Below are 21,565 nucleotides of genomic sequence, written 5' to 3' on the forward strand. Positions count from 1 at the left end.
AGATCATGGCCACCAAGCTGGCTTGATGGAGTCCTGTGATTTTCATTGAGTTAAGGTACTAATGAATTGAAAAATGATTTTTGGAGCCAGATTTCACAAGCCTCCTGATGAAAGCATCATGAAAAGAACAGGAGACTAAAGCCGGAAGGAGAAAATGAGGTTAGCAGGGCTTCAGAATAGCCCAGCAATAATAGCCTGAGTTGCATGAAATTCTGTTTTTTTTTTCCTCCTTGAGGTGGAGAGGAAGGTACTGGTCATAAAGGAAGCAGGGAGGAAATACGTTTTAAAGCGCAGCTTGCCTTGGGATTTATTGTCTCTTGGTTTTTATTTCAGAGCAAAAGTAACCTGAACCCGGATGCCAAGGAATTTATTCCAGGAGTGAAGTACTGAGCTGACAGAAAGCTTTGAGGAGGACTTGTATGTCCCCACATCTGGGGACAGGGCTGCACAACAAGGCGGAGCCGAAGAGGGGGGTGGGTGGGTGAGGGGTGCACAGGGGGGAAGGGGAACAGTGGTTTAACTTGACACTGTGACTGGCATAGCTTATGTGCTCAGTTTTTCTCTACAGCCTCTGAGTATTTCCTTTTGTTCTACTGACTTTTCATTGGTTCTACTGACTTTCATTTCAACTATTATTATTGTTGTTGTTGTTGTTAGCTTTTTGACTTAGGAAGATTGCAGTCTTTTTTCCCCCTTCATCAGGAATGTTCTGCTGTGTGTGTTTAAAGAAAATAAGCTGACCAAGAAAATCCGGGTGTTTAAGAATGCCCTTCTCACCCTGCTGTATACTTACCAAGGGCAGAGAACACCTGGAAAACTACTTATTCAGTCTCTTAAGCTGGAAGAGAAGAGGGATGAGTAGAAGAAGCAGGGATTGCAAAGCAGAGCACCCAACGCCCCAACCCCTGGGGCTTTCCCACGATGAACTGGGATTACCAGTGTCCTGCAGAGCCCACGTCCCTACCTGAGCCCCATTCAAGAAAACACAGGCTTAAAGTACTAATCCCCATTACTTTCGATGGTAGATGAACTTCAGATGGTCGATAAGAGTTGTAACTCAAGGAGAGGACTGGGGTGGTGATTGTCCCTCGAGTCCTTCAGTTCATCCAGTTACCGCTGGCCTGCTCTTAAACCTGTGGGTACAGCTACCATCGGACTCGTCGTTTACCAGGCAAAAGAGCACCAGGGTGGATTTGCCACTTAGTCCCTCATGGTGTCTAGTCCCTTGTTTCTTTTCTACCCCAACTCTACTGTTTTTTTAAAAAAGATATCGTTAGCAAAAGTGTACAAGAGGCATGCTGTGCTGGCCATCAGCTTCATTCTGGAGAAGTCATCCTGAATCCTTTTAGTTATGGCTTAAGTTTATTTTGACAGTTTTTCATTAGCCCCATGAAAACTTGGTCCACCTGGTATCTTCTTTTCCTTAAACTGGTTTGTGCACTTTTACAAGTCATTGTATTTTTCAGGACGGTAGCATGAAGCTGAACTCACAATTTGGATGTTTCTCCCCACTTTACAGAATTAGGCAAAAGAACTCCAAAAAAGCCTAGGCGAGTGAGTTCTGCTTTTGACCCTGTGACTGTGTGACCCACTGGGACAGTTTTGGCAGTTATAAAATTTTGCTGTTCCCACACACCCATTTTTCTAGGTTGGACCTTCTGGGTACATTCCTTTTGTCTTTACTGCCTACAGGTCACAGGAAGTTTTTTAGCTGTTGTCGATCCTCATAAGGACCTAAACCGGGCGCCAGCAGCTGCCTTTGAGTGATAGAGATGTCGGTGGCAGAGTCAGGTTTAAAAGAGAGTGTGTCCAGTCCTGGCCATCCCCACAGAACAGGCAAGGACTTGCAGGGACCTGAGGGGGACAGTGGCTCCTGTATGACTGCCACTGTCCTGTGGGATAGGCCTATATCAGGAGGAGATCATGTAACTTGAAATAAAGTCTGTGTAAATTCAGTATGTGGATGTGGGACAGAGGTTGAAAGAAAAGAATGAGGATTTGGAAGGTTTAAGAGTTTCTCCTTTTTTCTCATGAGCTCCCTTGTTGACGTTTTGGACAGCCACAGGTTAATGTCAGGTTGAAAATACAAATCCACATCTTTTCCTCATTGGAGTCCTTAGGATGACATCATTTTTAAAAAATGCCCTTCCTTGCTGGGTCACGTGTCATAGGAGGGTAGCTTAGGGAGCTTATATTGCCACTTGTGCTCCTGAATTCCCAAAGCCTCTACCTGGAGAGAATGAAACTCTTGTTTTCAGGGTGGACTGTAAATAAAGAAACAGCTTAATTCTGGCTTCAGCTTTCACCCGGAATTGTTGCCTCTAATAAGGAGAGGGCCCTGGAAGTGCAGAAATAGAGGTCCTCTTCCAGGACTGCTTTTCCTCCTTTCCATCTCCATTATCTTGCCCAAGCTCAGAATTCTAAAGACTTCTATAAATGTGTTGGGATTGCAGAAGAGCCTTTTTCTAGACCATGTTGTCTCCATCACAAAGAGCATCATGGATTCTTGTGTGGCTCCTGGACTGGGAAGTCCTACAGGGATCCAGATGGAGCCGTCTCTTTATCCTGAGGAAGGCTTGCTCTTCGGACACCAGGATAGGCTAAGGTGTGAGGTATCGTCCTCAGGGCTTGTTTTTCCATCTGCTGTGGGGTTCCATCTTGAATTTCAGTCGTTGAGCAATGGAACTGAGCAATGGAAGCTGAGGGCTGGCCTTTCCAGTCCTGTTCAGACTCAGTGTGCTGACTGTAGGATCAGGAAGCAGTGTGACCCCTTTTTAATGTGCAGGTTTGTGCTTTCAGCTGTTCCTCTTGTAGCCTGACTCTTTTCTCCATCTATTTTATATGGTAGGGTGGGAGCAGAATTGTCACCCAGGACACAGGCTCAGCTCTAGTCAGTTTATCAGCTCCCTAGCAGAAAATGCATGGAGATCTTACTGGATCTTCCTGGGGGAAAGGCTGGGAACCTCTGTCTCAGACTTTTCCTCAGAAGAGAGGTTCTGGGTACAAGCCACGCTAGGCATCTTCACCCTTTAAGGGTGAGGCTGGTATTATAAGTGATCATTTTAATGTTGAATTTAAACCACTACTCTGTTTAAGCTAATTTTTTTTTTTTTTTTTTTAGCTGGCAACTGGAATTTTGAAACAATATTGCTGGAGTTCCCATTGTGGTACAGTGGAAATGAATCCGACTAGTATCCAAGTGGGGTCAATCCCTGGCCTCGCTCAGTGGGTTAAGGATCCAGTGTTGTCGTGAGTGGTAGTGTAGGTTGCAGACGAGGCTTGGATCCCACGTTGCTGTGGCTATGGCATAGGCCAGCAGCTGCAGCTCCGATTTGACCCCTGGCCTGGGAACTTCTATATGCCGTAGGTGAGGCCCTTAAAAAAAAAAAGAGAATATTGCCAGTTGCCAATTCTGGCTGGTCCAAGTGTCAACTTTGTTAGTGATTGATTTCTGACTTTTGTGATTACTGGACTCTAAAACTCCAAAATGAAAATCATTTTTATCTCTTGCTCTTCAAGGGGGAGGAAAAAAAGAAATACGTTTTCAGTTTCTCCAGCCCTTTGAACTGTAGCAGAACACTTGATGGATACAGCCTAGGCACCTGCAGCTCTGGGTCTTTGGACAAGTTTTCCACCACAGCATTTGATTTTGGGGATCCTATAAGGTCAGACCCAAAAAGATGGTAAGAAAAAGGCTCGACTTTTGCAACACCTTTAGTTTCCCAAATCAAAACAGCCAGGATCTCTTTAATTACAGTTACAGTACTAAATGTCTTTAGTGAAATAATCAGCATTTTTCAAATTGTGTATTGCCGTAATGTCAAAGTTCTGTCTTGATTTTGGAGAGGCTGGGAAGTAAGGTCAGTCAAACACTCTGACCTCAGAGTGGAATTTAGTACATGTCAAGAGAGGGAAGTTGTGTGAAGAGGCAGCCAAAGCAAACAGCTTGACTGCGTCTTGGATCTTCTTGCATTAGTGCTGCTGCAGAGCCCATTTACACACATCAAGAGCCGAGGAATCTGCACTGCTGGGATTGGAGGGGACAGGTGTTCTTGGATAAGGGTCCCGGCGTCACAAGTTAATAACGTTGCTTGGTTTAGGATATGCTGAGTTCTGAGATTAGGCAGAGACCTGACAGATCTGAGCAGGATTTGGAGACATGCACCTTTTGGGAAAGGCTCTATCCCCAGCCACCCTCCCCTGGTCTAATCGCAGCCCTCAGTAGTTTGGGAAGCGGGTAAAGAGAACAGGGTTGACAAGGATCTGGTGAACCTTGGGAACCTTGATCTCCTCCTGCCTCTGCCTCCAGCACCCCCATGTGAATCATTTCCCCTCTCATTGCACACAGAGATCATTAATTCTGGCACGTGGGTAGTCAGTAGCAGAGTACTTTCTGTAGCCACTGCTCTACTGCTTTGTGAATTTCACCCACAGACGTGGTTAGTCACAATCTTGAAGGCTTTTTCTTTTCTTTTTTTTTTTTTTTTTTGCCTTTGTTTTTAATCTTCTGTCTTTATTTCTTCCATCTTGAAGGTGCACTTAGTGACAAAGGACAGGGGACAGGAGGCTGACCAAGGAAACACTCAAGTTTTCTGCTTGCTGTTTGGCCTCTGCCCTCACTGCCCAACCCCCTACTGTTGTCCCCAGTCTGGATTTGCAGGGAGAGGAGGGTCATACAATAGGTCAGTGATCTCAATAGCGTGTTAGCCAAGAGATTCACCACCCTACCCTTGGGGGACAGAAGAGAAATCTACAAAGGGACAGACATGCCATCTTTATTCTAAAAGAAAAAGCTCCCTTTAGAATTTCTATTGTGGTGCAGTGGTAACGAACCCCACTAGTATTCATGAGGACTGGGGTTCAATCCCTGGTCTCGCTTAGTGGGTTAAGGATTCTGCACTGCCGTGAGCTATGGTGTAGGTCGCAGATGCAACTTGGATCTGGCATTGCTGTGGCTCTGGTGTAGGCCAGTTCGACCCCTAGCCTGGGAACCTCCATGTGCCGCACATGCAGCCTTAAAAAAAAAAAAAAAAAAAAGCCCCTTTAGATTTCGTTATTGGAGTCTCATTTGTGGAGCCCGCTGAGCTTTTTCTGCCAATCTTACCTTCTCACTGACTTCCTTTCATTTTAATATTATAAATAATGAAGTAACATACTAGACTATGTACTATGTTCACTCCATAACTCAACGCTAAGTGATAATCCTGTCCTATTGATTATGAACCTTGAGAAATGTTTAATGCTTAATGGGTGGTTTGGGAAGCAGGGACTTTTTTTTTCAGCAACTTTATTGAGGCACATCTTACATATAAAATTCACCCATTTCAAGTGTACAGTTCAGTGATTTTAGTAACTTTCCTGAGTGGTGCAACCATGCAGTTCTCAGTTTTAGGACACTTTCATTCCCTCCAATAAGATCTTTCATGCATCTTTACATAATACCTGTTCCTAGCTCTAGGCAACGACTAATTTGTATCTATGTCTGCCTTTTCTGGACATCATCTTAATGGAATCATACAAAATGTGGTCTCTTGTATCTGGCTTTTTTCACTTGGCATATTTTCAAGGTTCATCCATGATGTCTAACTTGTGTTAGTAGCTTTCTCCTTTTTTATTGTGAATAATGTTCCATCAATACACCACATTTGTCAGCAGGGAGTTTTTTAAACTTGGATTTCAAGCTCTTGTGTTCTAAATGAAACCCTCAGAACATAGGACTCATGGGGAAGCTGCTGTGCGTTTCAGAAGAACTGCTCATCAGAACCTCCAGAATCGCTGCAGAAATTTTTATAATTTTGCAACTTCTTTTTTATATGAAACTTTTGTGCTGTCTACCTGTCAGGGCTTCTGAAGCCTCTGATAATTTAAAAAGTTAATGAGCATGTGTTTGAGCAGAGAAGAAAGTGAAACCATCAGTACTGTGTTGGACACTTTTTCCTCCCTGATTATGGAGGAATCTCTGAACGCTCTTCTCTGTCATCTCCATGACAAAGCTGAACATGTATTAAAGGTGATGCTGCCTTTGTCAGACCGATTTGGAAGAAAAGAGGCCAGCCAGCAGAGGTCAAGAGGAGAGAGGGAGTGGACTTTGTGGTCATCCCAGTGGGTCTGTGCACGGCTGACACATCTGCTGGTGTGGCTGATGGTGAGGTGTGGATGGTGCCAGGCAGCTTTAGCACCTCCAACAGGCCCAGGTCTGGACTTCGGCCCTTCATCCCTATTTTTCAAGTGTTTAAAGCTGTTTTCGTTTCTTCTTTTTCCTAAATACACATTACATGGTAGTTATTAATACTTCTTTGGGGGATGGGGCAGGGCTTTCAAATTAAATAATTTTCATAAAAATATCAAAAATGGAAACAAGGTTACTTTTTTAAAAATTTGCTATACAAACCAAATGGCAGCTGTTGAAAATCTCATTAAAATGAGAATAAAATGCACTTGCCAGCAGTGGTATCTTTTCCTATGGTTGGGTCATTGTTTCATGTTACAAGTGGGTGAATATGTGGTGGATATTTGAGAGATTGTTTTGGTCTCTGTATGGATTAGTTTTAGTTGCATAGTTTCCCATTCTAAACAGTGTTGCAAAGTAGTAAAAGCATTGTCTTGAAAGTCACAGATCTGAGTGAATCCCACCTCCACCATTTCTTTTGTGCCTTTGTCCTGAACCTGTTTATTTGTAAAAGGGTGACACCTTCCTCCTGGGGCTATTAAGAAAAGGAGACCAAATTTAACTTCAAAATACTGCCTGGCATATAATAAGCACTTAATTCATGGTGGTAATAGTGGCAATAATGTGTGTATCCTTGGGCTTGAAGGGAGACTGGATAGCTGTTATTTCCTGTTCCTGGGCAAAACCGCCTCCTATCATGAACATAAGGAAAGGGATTCTGTATCTGCCTTTCAACTACTGAACAAGCTGGCAAGCCTGCTAGGTACCAAGCACTGTCGTGGGTACCAGAACTGCTGGGGTTAGCAAGCAGGCATCATCTTTGGTCTTGTGGAGGTCAGTTTGGTAACTCCTGCTTATTCAGTTTACACCTAGTTTGAACCTACCAACGATTCTCTGAGGGACTTTATTACATGGTTAAAAAAAAAAAAAAAAAAAAAAAAAGTCATAGGACCAGACCATAGCCTATGGGTTTTTGCTTTGAGTGCTGCCATTCCCTTATTTCCTTCCTATAATCAGGTTTTAGGAAAAAATCTGAGCTGACTTGCCAGTTTATAGCTTTTTGAGATATGACAGCTAGGTGTATACAGGGCCAGAACTATTCACAGCTTTGAAGATGTGGTGTATTCATTCATTTAAAATTTAAACTTAAGTACAGCACATTACAGAAAAGTGTAGCTATTGTAAACAGTGCAGTTCCATAAATTTTCACCAACTTTCTGTTGGTATATGTAAGGATATATACTCATTTTTAATCCTTAGATTAAAAATCCATAGAACACGCATCACAGAAGACATTCAATAAATGTTTGCTGAGTGGATGGCACAGATGAGGTTGTGCTGTCCAAAGATCACACGGGTAGATCGAAGGCAGCGCCGGCCTCTCCAAGTCCACTTCTTGTCCCAAGCTCTCCTGTGTGTCAAAAGGCTGTTATAAGCTCAGATGAGATGACTATATACATATCCAATGCCATGGTAGGACAGAATCCCATTAATCGCTCCTGATCTCTTATTAGGGAAGATTATAAATTTAAAATGAAAGGTGGAGAATCTCATCAAAAATCACTTATGACCTTCTGCACTGCAACCTCTGTGTAACAGAGCCTGACTAACTGAATAAACTACCCCATCACATCTCCATTAGCCAAAGGAAACAGGAACACATCTGACCTTGTGTGCTTTAATACTGTCTTCATTTGGAGTTCCTGTCCTGGCTCAGTGGTTAACAAATCCGGCTAGGAACCATGAGGTTGCGGGTTCGATCCCTGGCCTTGCTCAGTGGGTTAAGGATCCCGCGTTGCTCTGAGCTGGTGTAGGTCGCAGACGCAGCTCGGATCTGGTGTTGCTGTGGCTCTGGCGTAGGCCGGCAGCAACAGCTCCGATTAAACACCTAGCCTGGGAACCTCCATATGCCGCAGGAGCGGCCCCAGAAAAGGCAAAAAGATTAAAAAAAAAAAAAAACTGTCATTTTTTCAACGAATATTTAGTGAACACTTCCTCGCTGGCACTGAAAAAAATCAATCAAGCTGTGCTCCTTTCTGTGCTCTAAAACCTCCATTGTCCAATTGACTAGTAGAGCCTGGACAATGGAAGTGACAGCTGCACCCCGAAAAGCATAAATGTCTCTTATTTATAAATTCTTCATCAATAGTTTGTTGTTTTTCAGGGTTTTTTTGTTTTTTCTTTTTCTGCTTTTTAGGGCCACACCTGCAGCATATGGAAGTTTCTGGGCTAGGGGTCAAAACGGAGCTACAGCTGAGGCCTGCGCCACAGCCACAGCCACAGCAGCTCGACGCCACATCTGTGACCTATGCCTTGGCCTGTGGCAATGCCAGATCCTTAACCTACTGAGTGAGGCCAGGGATTGAATCCATATCCTCATGGAGACAAATGTTGGGTCCTTAACCTGCTGAGCCACAATGGGAACTCCATCAATAGTTTCAGATTCTAAATCTAATGCTGTTTGAGGAGTTCCCATCATGGCGCAGTGGTTAACGAACCAGACTAGGAACCATGAGGTTGCGGGTTCGATCCCTGGCCTTGCTCAGCGGGTTAAGGATCCGGCGTTGTCATGAGCTGTGGTGTAGGTTGCAGACGCGGCTCGGATCCCATGTTGCTGTGGCTTTGGCATAGGCTGGTGGCTACAGCTCCGATTAGACCCCTAGCCTGGGAACCTCCATATGCCACGGGAGCAGCCCAAGAAATGGCAGAGACAAAAAATAAATAAAATGCTGCTTGATCCTGGTCCTGAGATCATGTAGAGACCTGTAAAACTCACTGCTCATTAGTAAGTGTTACCAGGACTGTGAGACAGAGCAAAGCACTCTGCTGTGTTCCTGTTCTGCGGCTTTTTAGCAGGTGACGTACTGGAGACTTGCGGAGAGCTGGACCCCAGCGGTCTGGACCACACCTAGATGTGAAGAGGGCTGATTGTTCCTTCAGAAGGGACTTGGCTTGAGTTCCCATTGCTGTGTTGTGCTAGAGCTGATGGGAGAGCTGCTACCATTCTGTTTTAGACAGTGAATTAACAGCGTCCTCTGACTTGGGAAACACATTCAAACCCTCTTGAGAGCCTAATCCGAACTCCGAAGTGACTGGGCAGAGCTCCCTCAAGTGCAGATCCTGGACATCTGCAGGAGAAATTACCCAAGGTATTTAGCAGAAGTGAAAATTCCCTGTCTCATCTCATCCTTGACCCATCTGAATTAAACACCTTATGGAAGGGGGAAAAATAGAAATCTGAGTTTAAAACAAGCCTATAAGTGACTGACAGAAGTCTGAGAACTGATGTTTAGAACATGCCTTCTAAAGGCTTACACTCCAGACACCTGGAGAGGCAGCCACTGTGGATCAAGAACTCTGTCTTCAGTCTTTGCCAAGTAGCATGAGCAGAACAGGAAGCTTTGGGCTCATCTTCACTGATCCAACTGCAGGATCCAGAGGACGGGAATCAGGTCTGCTCTTCAGGGATGTTCATCATTCCCGGTGCCACACAACAGTGTTATCCTGTAACCAGAGCCAGGCTGGCAGGCACCAGGAAGAAGGAAGTCACCTACTTGTGCCTAGTTGGACTTCTTGGGTCTCAGCCTCTTCAGAACTCATTCAAGCAGAAAAACTGCAAAATATGCTGTTGACCTGTAAGTACCAAATCCAGTGAGGTAAAAATTCTTCCAGATTAGAACTGTACCCTGTTCCCTAAATCCTACTGGGACGATCCAGAGATGGCATGATACATCTAAGGTTACTCCTGGTCATGTTTTACATGGAGAACACTTAGTTCCACTGAAAATGGTCAGGCAGGGTTCTTAACCCACTTTGATAAGAGAAAATTGAGATCACAGGCAGCCACAAGGCGCAGAAGTACCTAATGTGGGGGGCAGGGGCAGCATATAGATAAATTATCTGCCTACCTGCCTGGTGAGCAGATTACAGACCACAGGCCAAGCGCCTGGGAGCAGGGCTGTAAACCCTGGGCTAAACCCATTTCTGAGCCTTCTGGGATGCCTGTTGGTGGGTGAGCTGGGGATGTACACAGCAGATGTGCTTGATAACATAATCCAACTGGGGAGTGGGTAAAGTGCATTTATTTTCTCTATGTTTCTTTAAAAAAAAAAAAAAAAGGAAAAGGAGAAAAACCCTCCTGTCTTCCGGCACCCAATGTCCCCTGGGCTTGGAGCGGGTGGAGCCGGGGCCACCCCCTAGGAGAAGGCATAGGAGTAGAAGGCAACGGCATTGACACTGTAGTCCATGGGGAGGAGGTGCCCAATGTGCCTGGCGCCTAGGCTGGCCCCGCCCAGGGCGGACGAGTGCCGCAGCTTCATCAGGGTGAAGCTGGAGAAGGAGTTCTGAGCCTGGATTTCTCTGCCCTGGGTCAGCGCCAAAAGGAAACCTGGGGGAAAGAAGGCAGAGGACAGAGGTGAGGGACCTGGGAGAAGGTGGGGACAGAGATGGAAGAGGCCCAGGCCCTGAGGCATTCTGTAGAGATGCCCCATGCCAAACCCTAACAGGTGGGGCACAGGGTGTGTGAGCCTAGTAATGGCTATGCGCTCTAGAGCAGGCAGCCCCCAACACCCAAGGCAGCATCAGGGGTCCCTGAGCCGCTTCTGAGTGTATAACAGAGCCACTTGGCCACCCGAAACAAGCTGCAAGGGTGCAGAAGGCACATTTCTTTCCTTCTAGCTAGGAATATGGTGACTAGGATAGCACCACATGCTGATCAAAAGCTCTGCTTTTTTTTTTTTTTTTTTTTTTTTTTCTCGCTTTTTTGGGCCATACCCACAGCATATGGAGGTTCCCAGGCTAGGGGTTGACTCAGAGCTACAGCTGCTGGCCTACACCACAGCCACAGCCACGCCAGATCTGAGCCACGTCTGTGACCTACACCACAGCTCATAGCAACGCCGGATCCTTAACCCACTGAGCAAGACCAGGGATCAAACCTGCATCCTCATGGATCCTAGTGGGGTTCATTAACTGCTGAGCCACAAGGGGAACTCCTTTCTTTGTTTTTTAATGCTTGGCTGCACTGTGACACATAGAAGTTCCAAGGCCAGAACCCAGAATCTGAGCCACTGCAGTCAACACTGCGTAGTTATGCTGTAGGCCACAGGGGAAGTCCAGAAGCTCCGATTTCAAGTTAGATTTGTCCTTAACTTTTTTAAGGTGGTGCTTATCTAATAAATCCTTTGGAAAAGATCATCTTTTTAAGACTTCAACGGAGCTGGCTGGGACACTGTAAAGGGCTCGCTGGAGGAGTGAAGGTTAAGGGTCCTTTTTTGTTTGTTTTATGGCCATGCCCACAGCATGCAGAAGTTCCTAGGCCAGGTATCAACCCCGAACCACAGCAGTGACAATGCTGGATCCTTAATGCTGGCCACCGGGGAACTCCAATGGAGGGATTTCGGTCTGAGACATCAGTGGCTCGTCTAGGCCTCAGGGCCCAGTTTCCAAGTCCTCCCCAGAGCAGGCAGTTTTCTCAGGCCACCCCCTTTCCAGCCCCTTCCTGCCCCCCATCCCTACCTGTCCCCCCCACTATACTCACCTTCCTTCAGCAGCTCCCAGCTCTTCCACACAGAGCCCACACACAGGATGGGGAGGCCAATCTCCCCTTGGAACAAGACCTGGTGGAGAGAAGAAATGGCTATTGAGGGCAGCCAAACCTCTCCAGTGCCCGGGGGTTAGTCTCTTAAGACCAGCCCGCCCTTCCCCAGCTACTCTGCCTCTAGCCAAGAACCAGATGGGGAGGTCAAGAAAAGAAAAAAAGGGAGGAAAACAGGGAGATTCATAAAGGCAAGGGAGAGAAGGGAAAGGCAGAGGGGGTCAAGCAACAACACAGAGGAAGTGGGGGGCGCGGAGGAACGGACAGAAACATGATGAAAAGGAAGGGGACGCACACACCACACTTAGCCAATATGCTCTGCAGAAATACCGATGAGGGACCAGCCACAGAGGGGATGCACTGTGCCCAAGGACTTTTTTGTGCTAGAGACTTCCTGTGGAATTTTTCTCAGATCACTAAGTCCCTTTAAAATCGCATCCCACTGACACAGAGCTGGATGGGGTGGTCCCATCCCTGCTGGAAAAGGGCCAGGTCTGGCCCTGCAGCTCCCAACCTCCACTTCCCACCTCAACTCACCGGGTCGATCTCAGGCAGCACTGCCACAACGTGTCTGCCCAGCATCTCCCCTGCCTTCCTGAAGATATAGCGGGAGAGGGGGTCTCCCTGCTGAGCACCTGGGGTGGTGGAGGGAATGGAGCTGGTGAGCGTCTCGGAAGCCCTCACCTATTCCCAGGGCAGCAGCCGTGGGAGCAGCCGTGGCTGGCAGAGGTCTCAGTCAGGACTAGATGCTCGCCTCTCAGCCTTACATCCCCCCACCCCCGGCCTGATGCTCCCACTCTAGGAAAGGCATCCTGCCTGTAGAGAGGTGGCTTGCTCCAGGCACTGAGAAAGGGTGGCGCCCCCTGGGAAGCACAATGGCACCTGGCCTGTCCTCCAACTTAAAACTGAGTTATTCAGTCTGTCCCTGAAGATCTCTTCAGCTCTGGGGACCCAGGACCCTACTGGAGTAGCTGGCTGGCACTCCTGTCAGAACCCCCACCCACCTCCAGCAGTTGCAGCTGTTGGTCAGCCTAGCCCCTTCCCGGCTCTGCTCTGAAAGAGCCTCAGACCAGCAGCATCTAAGGGGGCCGGCCCTCCAAGGTCCTGAAGTCCAAATAAAGGGAAGGAGAATGGAATAGGGGAGAAAGTGCAACATGCTGACAAGCAAGCCCTACGGTTCAGCTTCGCCTGATAGCCAACCAAATATGCCTAACCTCTCCGCGACTCCCTATCCTCTGGGTATCAGTGGTTAAAAAAGAAAGATTTGCCCAAAGGATAAGGGCTTCATAAATCTCTTAGAAGTAGACATATAGCCTGCACAAGCCGTAAGAGTTGTCAGGAAGAGAAACAGATATAAAACAACTGTCCATACAACCGTGTGTCCTGCTGCTGTCACCCCAAGGTCCCTCAGTACTAGGGCCTCTGGTGGCAGAGAACTGAGGTCACTTGGTCAAAGGGAAATTGGCTTCCAATCCCACCTGAATGCCACCTCACCCTGCAATTAGGGGTCTTTGCAGAACAAAGCCAGAGAAAACCCTGCCCCATCGCCAGTACCTTCTGCAACTTTCCGGCAGAAGCCAGCAAACCTGCATTTATCGAAGTCCCTATACAGGTGGGTGAGGATTCCTAGCCGATCTGGCACCTGAGAGACAGAGAAAGGGCACAAGACAGTCATCAGGAGCAAAGCAAATGTCCCCGTCTGCCCACCCAGATGACCTTCCCGATGCCTCTGCTATTTGAAAAGCTGGAATAACGTTTGGATTTTGTTGAAGCTCTGGAGTCCAAGGAGTTGAGTTTTCATGTGAGAAGAGTTCTGTTTCCCCAGCATGGCTTCTACTGCTTTTGAGGTTAGCTTGGGCGCAAAAGAGCACACATCTAAGCTCACCAGAGTGGTCTGCGGTTCCCTGATGTGCTCTGGGAAAGGTTTCTTTGGTGAAGGAATGTCAGGGGGCTACGCTCACTGCACCTCTCCCTGAAGAGTCATGGTACAGACCAAGGGCTCAGAGGAGTCCTAACTAAGAAATCCATTTGGTTTCTTTGTTTCTATTTGTTTGTTTTATCTTTTTATGGGGCAGCACCCACAGCATATGGAGGTTCCCAGGCTAGGGGTAGAATCGGAGCTGTAGCTGCCAGCCTACACCACAGCCACAGCCATGCCAGATCTGAGCTTCATGGATACTAGTCCGATTTGTGTCCGCTGAGCCACGATGGGAACTCCCCAAGAAATCCATCTGTTCCCCTCACACTTATTTGACCACGAAGGTCCATCTTCCACTTCAACAAGTTAACACACCTGTAATGCCTTTGAAGGTCCTCAGGAAGCAGAGACTCCCTAGAATAATTACCAAAATGGAAGAGGGAGTAGGGGGCTAAAATTGGAGCATCTACAGCAACATATTGTGTTAGACGCACTATGTCATCTAACCTCTAACAACTTCATGGTTGAAAGATAAGAGAAGCAGTAGTAGACATATTAGTGGAGTTCAGATCCAATCTGCTGAGTCTGGACAGCTTAACTCCACTCGCAACAGCAACGCTCTAGGAAGTGAGTTCTCTTCCTGGTCCCTCCCCATTCCTTTCTTTGGCCCAGGCCAGAATCCCTCTTTCATCATCAATCCCTAAGCCTTGAGAACACAAGAGAACACAAACCTTACTTTCCAGCAGCTTGAATCATCCTTGGCTCCAGCCCCAGCTCACCTGAGTGGCCTTCATCTGGAGACACATCTATCAAATAAGCTCACCTCCCTTCTCCTCTCCCACCTGTCACCTCTGGTTCAGCTAAAGGCAGCTGTGTCCTAAACACCTACAAACGAGCACAGCCCAGACAGGAAAGGCAGTCTATCCCTTGATGCCCTGGGGAGGAGGCTGGACTTTCCCCAGAACTCTCCCTGCCCACCTCTTCAACGGGCGCTCCTCCCTGTCCTGCATAGGCCAGAGGCAGTTATTCAGGTGTCCAACGCACCTGCTCAGACTTTACCTGCTGTTCATGCGTCTGTGGGCACTGCCTCTGATCTCCCCCTGCACTTCTCGTTCTAGCCTAAAAGGGCATCTGCCTTCTTCCCACAGAGTCTAGCTGTCCAAGAATGAGGTCTAGCTTGTCCCCAACCTACCCCCATGCTCGACACCCTCCTGGAATGCACCACCCACCTCATTCTGAATCCTGTCCTCGCTGGCAACTTCTCCGTCCTCCAGCTCTGACCCACAATTCACCCCCACTTCCCTCGGACCCACCCAGACCCTCTCCTGCAGTCACTCCTCCGGGCCTCCCACTGCCTTAGTCCACGGGTGCGTGTTTACCTGGAAATAGTTGAACATGGCCTGTTTGACGTAGCCAATGTCGTGAGGCGCCGCCTCTAGGTTGTCAATAGAGTCAAACACTATTTTCACTGCTTGGTGTGCAATCCAGTAGGCTGCAGAGAGCAGAGAGGGCTAAGAGGATAGGGCAACCTCCCTGAGGTCACAGGGAAGGAAACTCAGACCTAGACAGGGTTGGGTATTACAGAGAATCAAGTGCCCCACTTCCCAGCCTGGGGTCCTCTAATTAAACTGTATCAGATTGACTCACTTAAGGGAAAGCTGGAGGGGGAAGGCCGAACAGGTAGAGCTGTGTCCCAGCAGCTCCCTTCCCCAGATAAAGACAAGGTCGGTCAACTGTCACACGAACCTAAAGTTACCGCCAGGAGCTGGACCCCCAGGGCCCCTTAGGAAAATGTACACCTGCTCCCTGTCAAAAGGTGATGGTGGTAGGAGCTTCTATACGCCTTCCCCACTAGCAGACTGCCGCGGCACCTCCTGACAGCTATGGCCTGAACCTTCACAGTGCCAACTTCTGACTCTAAAAGTCAACACAGGCGGGCAATGGCTATGACGCCAAGGCATGAATCTGAGTCCTGGGGGCAATCACTGCTGAAGAGCAAGGCCAGCCACTAGTCCAGCACTGGCATCACTATGATCTCTCAGTCACCATCCTACACTGATTCAGGAGGGTTCCCAGAGAGCCCCCAGGGGTCAGCAGGCTGAGGGGAGGGCAAGGAAGATGGGGAGCTGCAGGAAGGGGCAGATCTGGGACCCTGAGCCAGACCCAGTTGGCGTGAGCTCACCTGAGCCTTCATCTCCCATCATGTGGCCCCAGCCGCCACAGCCACTCTCAGAGCCATCGGGGTTGATAAGCCTACAGTTGGAGCCTGTCCCAGAGATGAGCACGATGCCACCTGGGGAAAGGGCACAGGAGGCTCAGTGTGACTGAGGCCTCACACAAAGCATACAGCTTCTGACCTAGGGATCACCACCCAGCTCTGTAGAGAAAACCAAGCCCAACTAGCTTCCTGCCTGAAGGTGGAGAACCTGGGTCTCTGAGAAACTCCAATCTGATAGAGCCTGTTGGTGGGGGACAAAGAGGACAATGGGTCTGTGCCTCCTCGCCCAGCTCGTCTTCAAGTGACTACCCGCCCTCCAAAGTCTCTACCATGTGCCAGGGACGGTATTAGACCCTGTTCACACAGCGACACTCAGTCACTACCCTAAACCACCTTGTGAGTACAATTATCCCCATTCTGTAGATGAGAAAATCGAAACTCAGTGAGTTCTGTAACTCTGCCAAGATGGTACAGTTGGCAAAATGGGAGCTGAGATTCAAATGCCAGTCTCACAATGCCATCGCTTTGTACACTCCGGCCAGAGTTCCCTCCAGTTTTCTTTTTGGCACTTGCTGCTTTCCCGGCCGGCATCCTCACCACGCTGCCCAGGGGCGCCCTCTGGAATGGAGTCTTAGGCTTGGCTCCATTCTTTGTTTCCCATGAAGGAACCCTTCCTGCCCTCCCGCCTCCTATGCAGTCCTTGCTCCGGCAGACTTCAGTTAATGAAAGGAGTGGGGGTTATGATGGAGGCTGCCTCCCAGCTATTTGCAAGTCCAGTTCTGCCAGCTCTATCTCAGGGGCTTCCCCAAGAGAACCAGTTCTCGACCTCACCCCTCCCTCCACCTCCTCACCATCCGGCGTAGCTGTGGCGATGGAGCCGGCCGCGTCGGTGGTGATTAAGTAGCTTTCACTCAGGTAGGGAAATCGGTCCCTCAGCTCCTCCATCAGGATCCTCACCGCGTCCTCCTGATCCCCACCGCTCAGGGATAGGCCCTAGGCCACGCGGGAGGTGAGCGAGCGAGCGACCGAGCAGGGCCCCAGACCCAGCTCCTTTCTCCACCCCCGCCCCTCCTGATGTCTGCCCCCTGACCCCTGCAGCTGGGCCTGGCCTGCTCATGCAGCCCCAAAACTCTTTCCACCCCTCACAGTGCCTCAGCAGGAAGAACTTGGATGGGAGAAGGGACTCAACGATGCCAGCCTGGGAGCTGGGAAGGACAGGAGTGCCCTCAGCAAAAAAAAAAAAAAAAAAAAAAAAAAAAAAAATCAGGCAGAGGAGCAAGTTGAGAAGTGATAAGCTTGGTTTGGAATGCGTGGGTTTTGGCTATACTTGCAGGACATCCCACTGAGGAGGTGTCTAGGGAGCAGCTGGCGCTACGGCAACTTGGGAGAAAGCTCAGAGCCAGGAATGACAGCTGACACTCAGTTGGTGCTCAGGGGTCAGGCTCTATGCGAACTGCTTTGGGATGCATCCTGTCATTTTACTTTCCCAGGGACTCTGAGGTAACTACTGTTATCTGCATTTTCCAAATGAGGACACTGAGGCTTAGAGAAGATAAGCAGTCTGCTTAGGGTCATACAGATGTTGCGTGACAAGGCTGGGATTCAAAACAAAGCCCGGTGCTCTTCCAACCCTTGTGGCTTAGAGGTGACAACTGCAGCCACAAGAATGGATGTGATCAAGGGAGTTTCTAGACCAGAGACTAAGCCCCAAGGCCTCTCCCTCTGCAGTCATTAGACTCATCAAATTCAAACTTGCTGTCTCAGTGTTGCTGTGACCTAATTCCCAAGCTCTACCCAGACTCACCAAGCTTCGTAGAGGTACCAGAGGATCCACCCCTGCTTTCCGTTTGGCCCTGTTCACCATCTCGTTGATCCTCTCCACACACTTGTCCGTCCCGATCAGCTGGCCCCAATCAAGGGAAGGAGGAGTTACAAAGGTTTGCAGGACCTGCGCTGCCCCTAAAGGCTGCTAAGTGAACCCCCAGCCACCACCTTAACAGGAGTTACAGAGAACAGAACCACAATCAAGCCCACTGGTCCCCTCAGTGTGGCCTTTACCCAGTGGTTTGTGCTGAGTCCATCCGCTTCTGCCAGGATCTGCCCATCCTCTGAGAGTAAAAGGACCTTGGACCGTGTGCCTCCCCTACAGAACACAAGGGGGCACTCAGTCTTGCTTGGAAAAACCTGCAGATACAGCTCAGCTTGTGTAGTCCTTGTCATAGGCAGAGCCCAGGGTGACGGAGACAGCTTCAGCAAACCAGATCACCATCCCAAACCTTCCTCTGTGGTCGGGTGTTTGCTGTGCTCTTGGCCTTCCAAAATGTAGTTTCCATTCAGCTTCCCTTAGGGGTGTCTCACTTACCCTGCAAGACCCTATCCACCACCTAGTCCTTGAAAGCCACCACCAGAGCTCCATTAGTTCAGCTCCGTCAGTGCCCCCACGGACTCCTCCATATTAAAAGTGTGTTAAGCTGTTTTTCTATCTGCCTCTCCCTAGACTATGGACTTCATCGGGTCAAGCTCTGGATCACTCATTTACCCTCATGCCTGGTACAGGCAACACTCAGTAAATGTGACTAAAAAGAATGGCAAGCCTCTCCACTTCTCTCACAATAGCTAGAAGCTGCCTTGAGCAGTTCCAGTTGCGGAGGTCAAGACATCCTTGTGAGAAATGCTGACCAGCTGGCAGGGAGAGTGTTAATACCTGCTTAAGCTACTAAACAGTCAAATGCTTATCACCTGGGGAAATGGTAGCTTGGAGCGAGGTCTGTGGTGTTGTGATGAGTGCTTCTTCACTGATCAGCATTTTCAGGAATATCAGAAAGAGGTCACTGAAGACCTGCTGATCAAACTCAAAGATGACAAGTTTCACAAGATAGGTAATACATGAGGTTAACTGTCCCAAAGAATCTCTTGACAAACCAGAAAAATGGGTCATATCTTACCCATGAATGTAACTGGGGTGAATGCAAATGCAAATTTCTGTACTTAAGTTTTTTTTTTTTTTTATAGTAGATAACAGGGCAGGGGAAATCAATCATAACAATGTAGGTGAAAAAAAGACGTTGGGGTTCATCGATCAGTAGTGAAAAAAGACTTTCATAGAACTAATCCAATCTCAGATTCAAAAGTGCGTGCCCTGGCTGCGACAACAGTCACCCAGATCTGACACACCCAGATTCAGAGAATGTTGTCACTGGGGGGAACCTGGCGATCATTCCGTTCCCCCCTCTTCTCACTCCACACGTGTGTAACTGAAGCCCAGACATGGCAAAAGTCTTGCCCATAGTCATATCGAAGGGAAGAGCTATTATAAAAAGTCCAGTAGCCAAGCTTCCGAACAGAAAATAAGCAATAACAGAAAGTAAGATGTAGTGTGAGGAGCCTGGAGGGCCGACAAGAATGGAGGGCGTCAGAACTGGCTACCACTCCGAACTGCCCCAGCTTCAGATCCCAGATACCCTCCAGCAAAGATCTTTGTCCCGAATTCCACCACACTGACACTCCCCACCCCAGCAACTTCACACCTGACACCTGTTCTGCAAAACTCTCTCCCGGAAGCTGGAACGGAAAGGGGGAGCTTCCCTAGAGTGGCTGGGTAAACTGGGTCTTTAGTGGGAGAAAGGGGCGTGGTTCTGCCGCAAAACACAAAGGACACCCCTCCGGGTGTGGCCATGGCACACACACACACAGTGTCTGCAAAACACACGACCGCACGCGCAAGGGCACCGCGGCGCGCGCACACACTCCTCCTTCACAAGGCCCCGCAGCCCAAGAGCCTAAAGTGGCCGGACCCTGACTGAGGTGGGAAACCACCAGCCTGCCGGACTGGCTACAGTCTTCCTTCCGCCCGCCCTCGGGACAGGGAGTAGCCCAGACCGCCTCCAGGCCAGCCGTTCCGGCCTCCCTCCTCCGGACCGCACTCACCCCTCCACACCCCCGTAGAGCGCGGCCATACTGCTGCTACCGCCGCCGCTGGTCCCGCCGTTTGCTTCCCTCCCGCTGGCGCTCCCCTCCCTACTGCCGCTCGGCACCGCCCCGAGTCACGTGAACGCCTGCGCTGTCCAGCTGACCCCAGTGCGCAAGCGCGGGGCGTGGCGTCGTGGCCCACCCCCTGCCGCCACGCCCCACCCCCTGCCGCCACCCCACCCCCTGCTCAAGGGTTGTGGCTCGGGAAAGTGACTCAGGCTGGCTGAGGGCGGTCCTCAGCGGCTCCTCCGGACCACCTTCCCACCTCCTGGGCCCTGCTTCTGGAGTTGGACGTGGGATCCCAAGCCGAAGAGCCAGAAAATGGTATTGGGGTCCGACCCGCTAGGTATGTCACTGCCCCGCCCACCCCTGGCTGCCCGGAAGTTGCTGGCCACCCCTCCTCGCGCGTGCGCAGTGCTTGTGAGCCACGTAGACTGTGGATGAGACCTTGACGCAGGACCAAAACAAGACCTCCACCCGGGTGTGGGGTCAGGAAGACGCTTACGCAAGCCAGGAGACCCCTGGGACTGTTAAAAAAAATTATTGCACTTTTCAATCCAACACCTGCGCAGCGATGACAAAGTCACACGTGCATACCCGAGCATCTATGCAGACTTCATGGTGCTCTCTTGTGAATATGCGTAACCAGGAGTAACTAGAAGTGGGATGGGAAAGGAGACCACTTGAGGAGGCTGTGCTTGTAAGCCCAGAGTAGGGAGCGTTCAGCTTTTACTACGTTACAAAGAAAATTCCGTTCTCTGTGGAGGATATTTGCAGGCTGTAGACTGCTGAACCAAGTAGCAGATTCAGTGTGTGAAATAAAAATTCACATTTTTTGGTAAGACAAAAATTTAAACATAAAAATTTTTGTCTGAAAAAAAATTTTTTTGTCTGCCCTTTGGCATTACGCAATCATGCATTACGCAACGGCCAAACCTTCCCATCAGAAGAAATACTTCCTGAACCATAAAGAGCAACAGTCTCCTAGCATCTGTGAGACAGCTCCTAAAAGATAACATTCTTTCTTGATTAGAGGGTCACATAGCACTTAGATCTGGATTATGTAAACTTAATGATACATTATTTAATGTTCAGCCTCAAAAAGCTTATATATAGCTATCCCTTGACCTCTAGTGAACAGAGCTTTCTGAGATGCTCTTCTCGGGTTATAATCCTCAAATTTAGCTCAAATAAAAGTTTCCATTTCTTTTTTAGAGCGACTCATTTTTAGTCCACAGGTTTTACAAGCTTTTGTTGCCCTCCAGGCGCCACTGCACTCTCTTTCTCTTACACAGAGGCCCGACTGGGAAAGGGAGTGTGAAGGGGAAAAATAGTAGCCCTGCCTGGGAGTCAAGGTGGGGCTCCTGCAGGCCTCTGAAAGCAACTCCGATCGTTGTGGGCCTGTGAAGGGCAGCAGCTTGAGCTAGGAGGGCAATCACTGCCTCTGGCCTCTCTTCAGGAACATCAGCCTAGTGAGGGGGCCCTTCACAGGGCCATTCTTAAGGTGGCCTTTCCCCACTCCCCATCTCCATCTCCCTGATGTGCCTGCCATCTTTTTATAGGGAAACCCTGTGCTAGAGAGAAATCATCTTTTCTGATAGCCAGCTGGGTCTGGTTATGCTTTGGTGTGAACATTTGGTGTATATGTGCTTTTCTTTTCTTTTTTCTACGCCCAAGGCATGGAATTTCCCAGGC

The 21,565-nt window shown here is 48.9% G+C and overlaps 2 protein-coding genes across 7 annotated transcripts in view; one reads left to right on the forward strand and one right to left on the reverse strand.

Annotated features, from left to right (window-relative positions):
* Positions 1-7,111, forward strand: part of PAIP2B (poly(A) binding protein interacting protein 2B) — a 47,424-nt gene extending 40,313 nt beyond the window's left edge. For both annotated transcript variants that reach the window (XM_013996061.2, XM_003481186.4), the window contains one exon: positions 334-7,111. In XM_013996061.2, the coding sequence (XP_013851515.1) occupies positions 334-390 (57 nt within the window). In that variant the 3' untranslated portion in view covers positions 391-7,111. The remainder of the gene's footprint in view (positions 1-333) is intronic.
* On the reverse strand, positions 3,126-19,955 carry NAGK (N-acetylglucosamine kinase). Of its 5 annotated transcripts, XR_002342578.1 has the most exons (12): positions 19,829-19,924; positions 18,641-18,740; positions 17,960-18,044; positions 17,706-17,804; positions 16,753-16,894; positions 15,866-15,976; positions 15,063-15,175; positions 14,059-14,568; positions 13,320-13,407; positions 12,303-12,400; positions 11,709-11,787; positions 3,126-10,556 (listed from the first exon to the last, which is right to left on the reverse strand). XR_002342578.1 is itself a non-coding variant. In XM_005662480.3 (11 exons), the coding sequence occupies exons 4-11, from the start codon at positions 17,763-17,765 to the stop codon at positions 10,366-10,368; spliced, it is 882 nt and encodes a 293-aa protein (XP_005662537.1). In that variant the 5' UTR covers positions 17,766-17,804; positions 17,960-18,044; positions 18,641-18,743; positions 19,829-19,913; the 3' UTR covers positions 4,472-10,365. The 5 variants fall into 5 exon arrangements, 4 of the variants coding, with proteins under 4 accessions (XP_005662537.1, XP_005662536.1, XP_020943049.1 ...); XM_005662480.3 differs by lacking the exon at positions 14,059-14,568 and having other exon boundaries at positions 4,472-10,556; positions 18,641-18,743; positions 19,829-19,913; XM_005662479.3 differs by lacking the exon at positions 14,059-14,568 and having other exon boundaries at positions 4,472-10,556; positions 19,829-19,912.

Source organism: Sus scrofa, chromosome 3 (genome assembly GCF_000003025.6).
Source record: "Sus scrofa isolate TJ Tabasco breed Duroc chromosome 3, Sscrofa11.1, whole genome shotgun sequence".
NCBI classification, from domain to species: domain Eukaryota; kingdom Metazoa; phylum Chordata; class Mammalia; order Artiodactyla; family Suidae; genus Sus; species Sus scrofa.

Excerpts from the sequence above, each read along its gene's own strand:
- NAGK (XM_003125043.6), bottom strand. The coding sequence starts at position 19,857 with ATGGCCGCGCTCTACGGGGGTGTGGAGGG. Across the intron at positions 16,895-17,705 it reads TGGTACCTCTACGAAGCTTG|GGCCTATCCCTGAGCGGTGG; the intron begins GTGAGTCTGGGT and ends CGCGTGGCCTAG. Across the intron at positions 12,401-13,319 it reads CTGCCGGAAAGTTGCAGAAG|GTGCTCAGCAGGGAGACCCC; the intron begins GTACTGGCGATG and ends CCACCACCCCAG.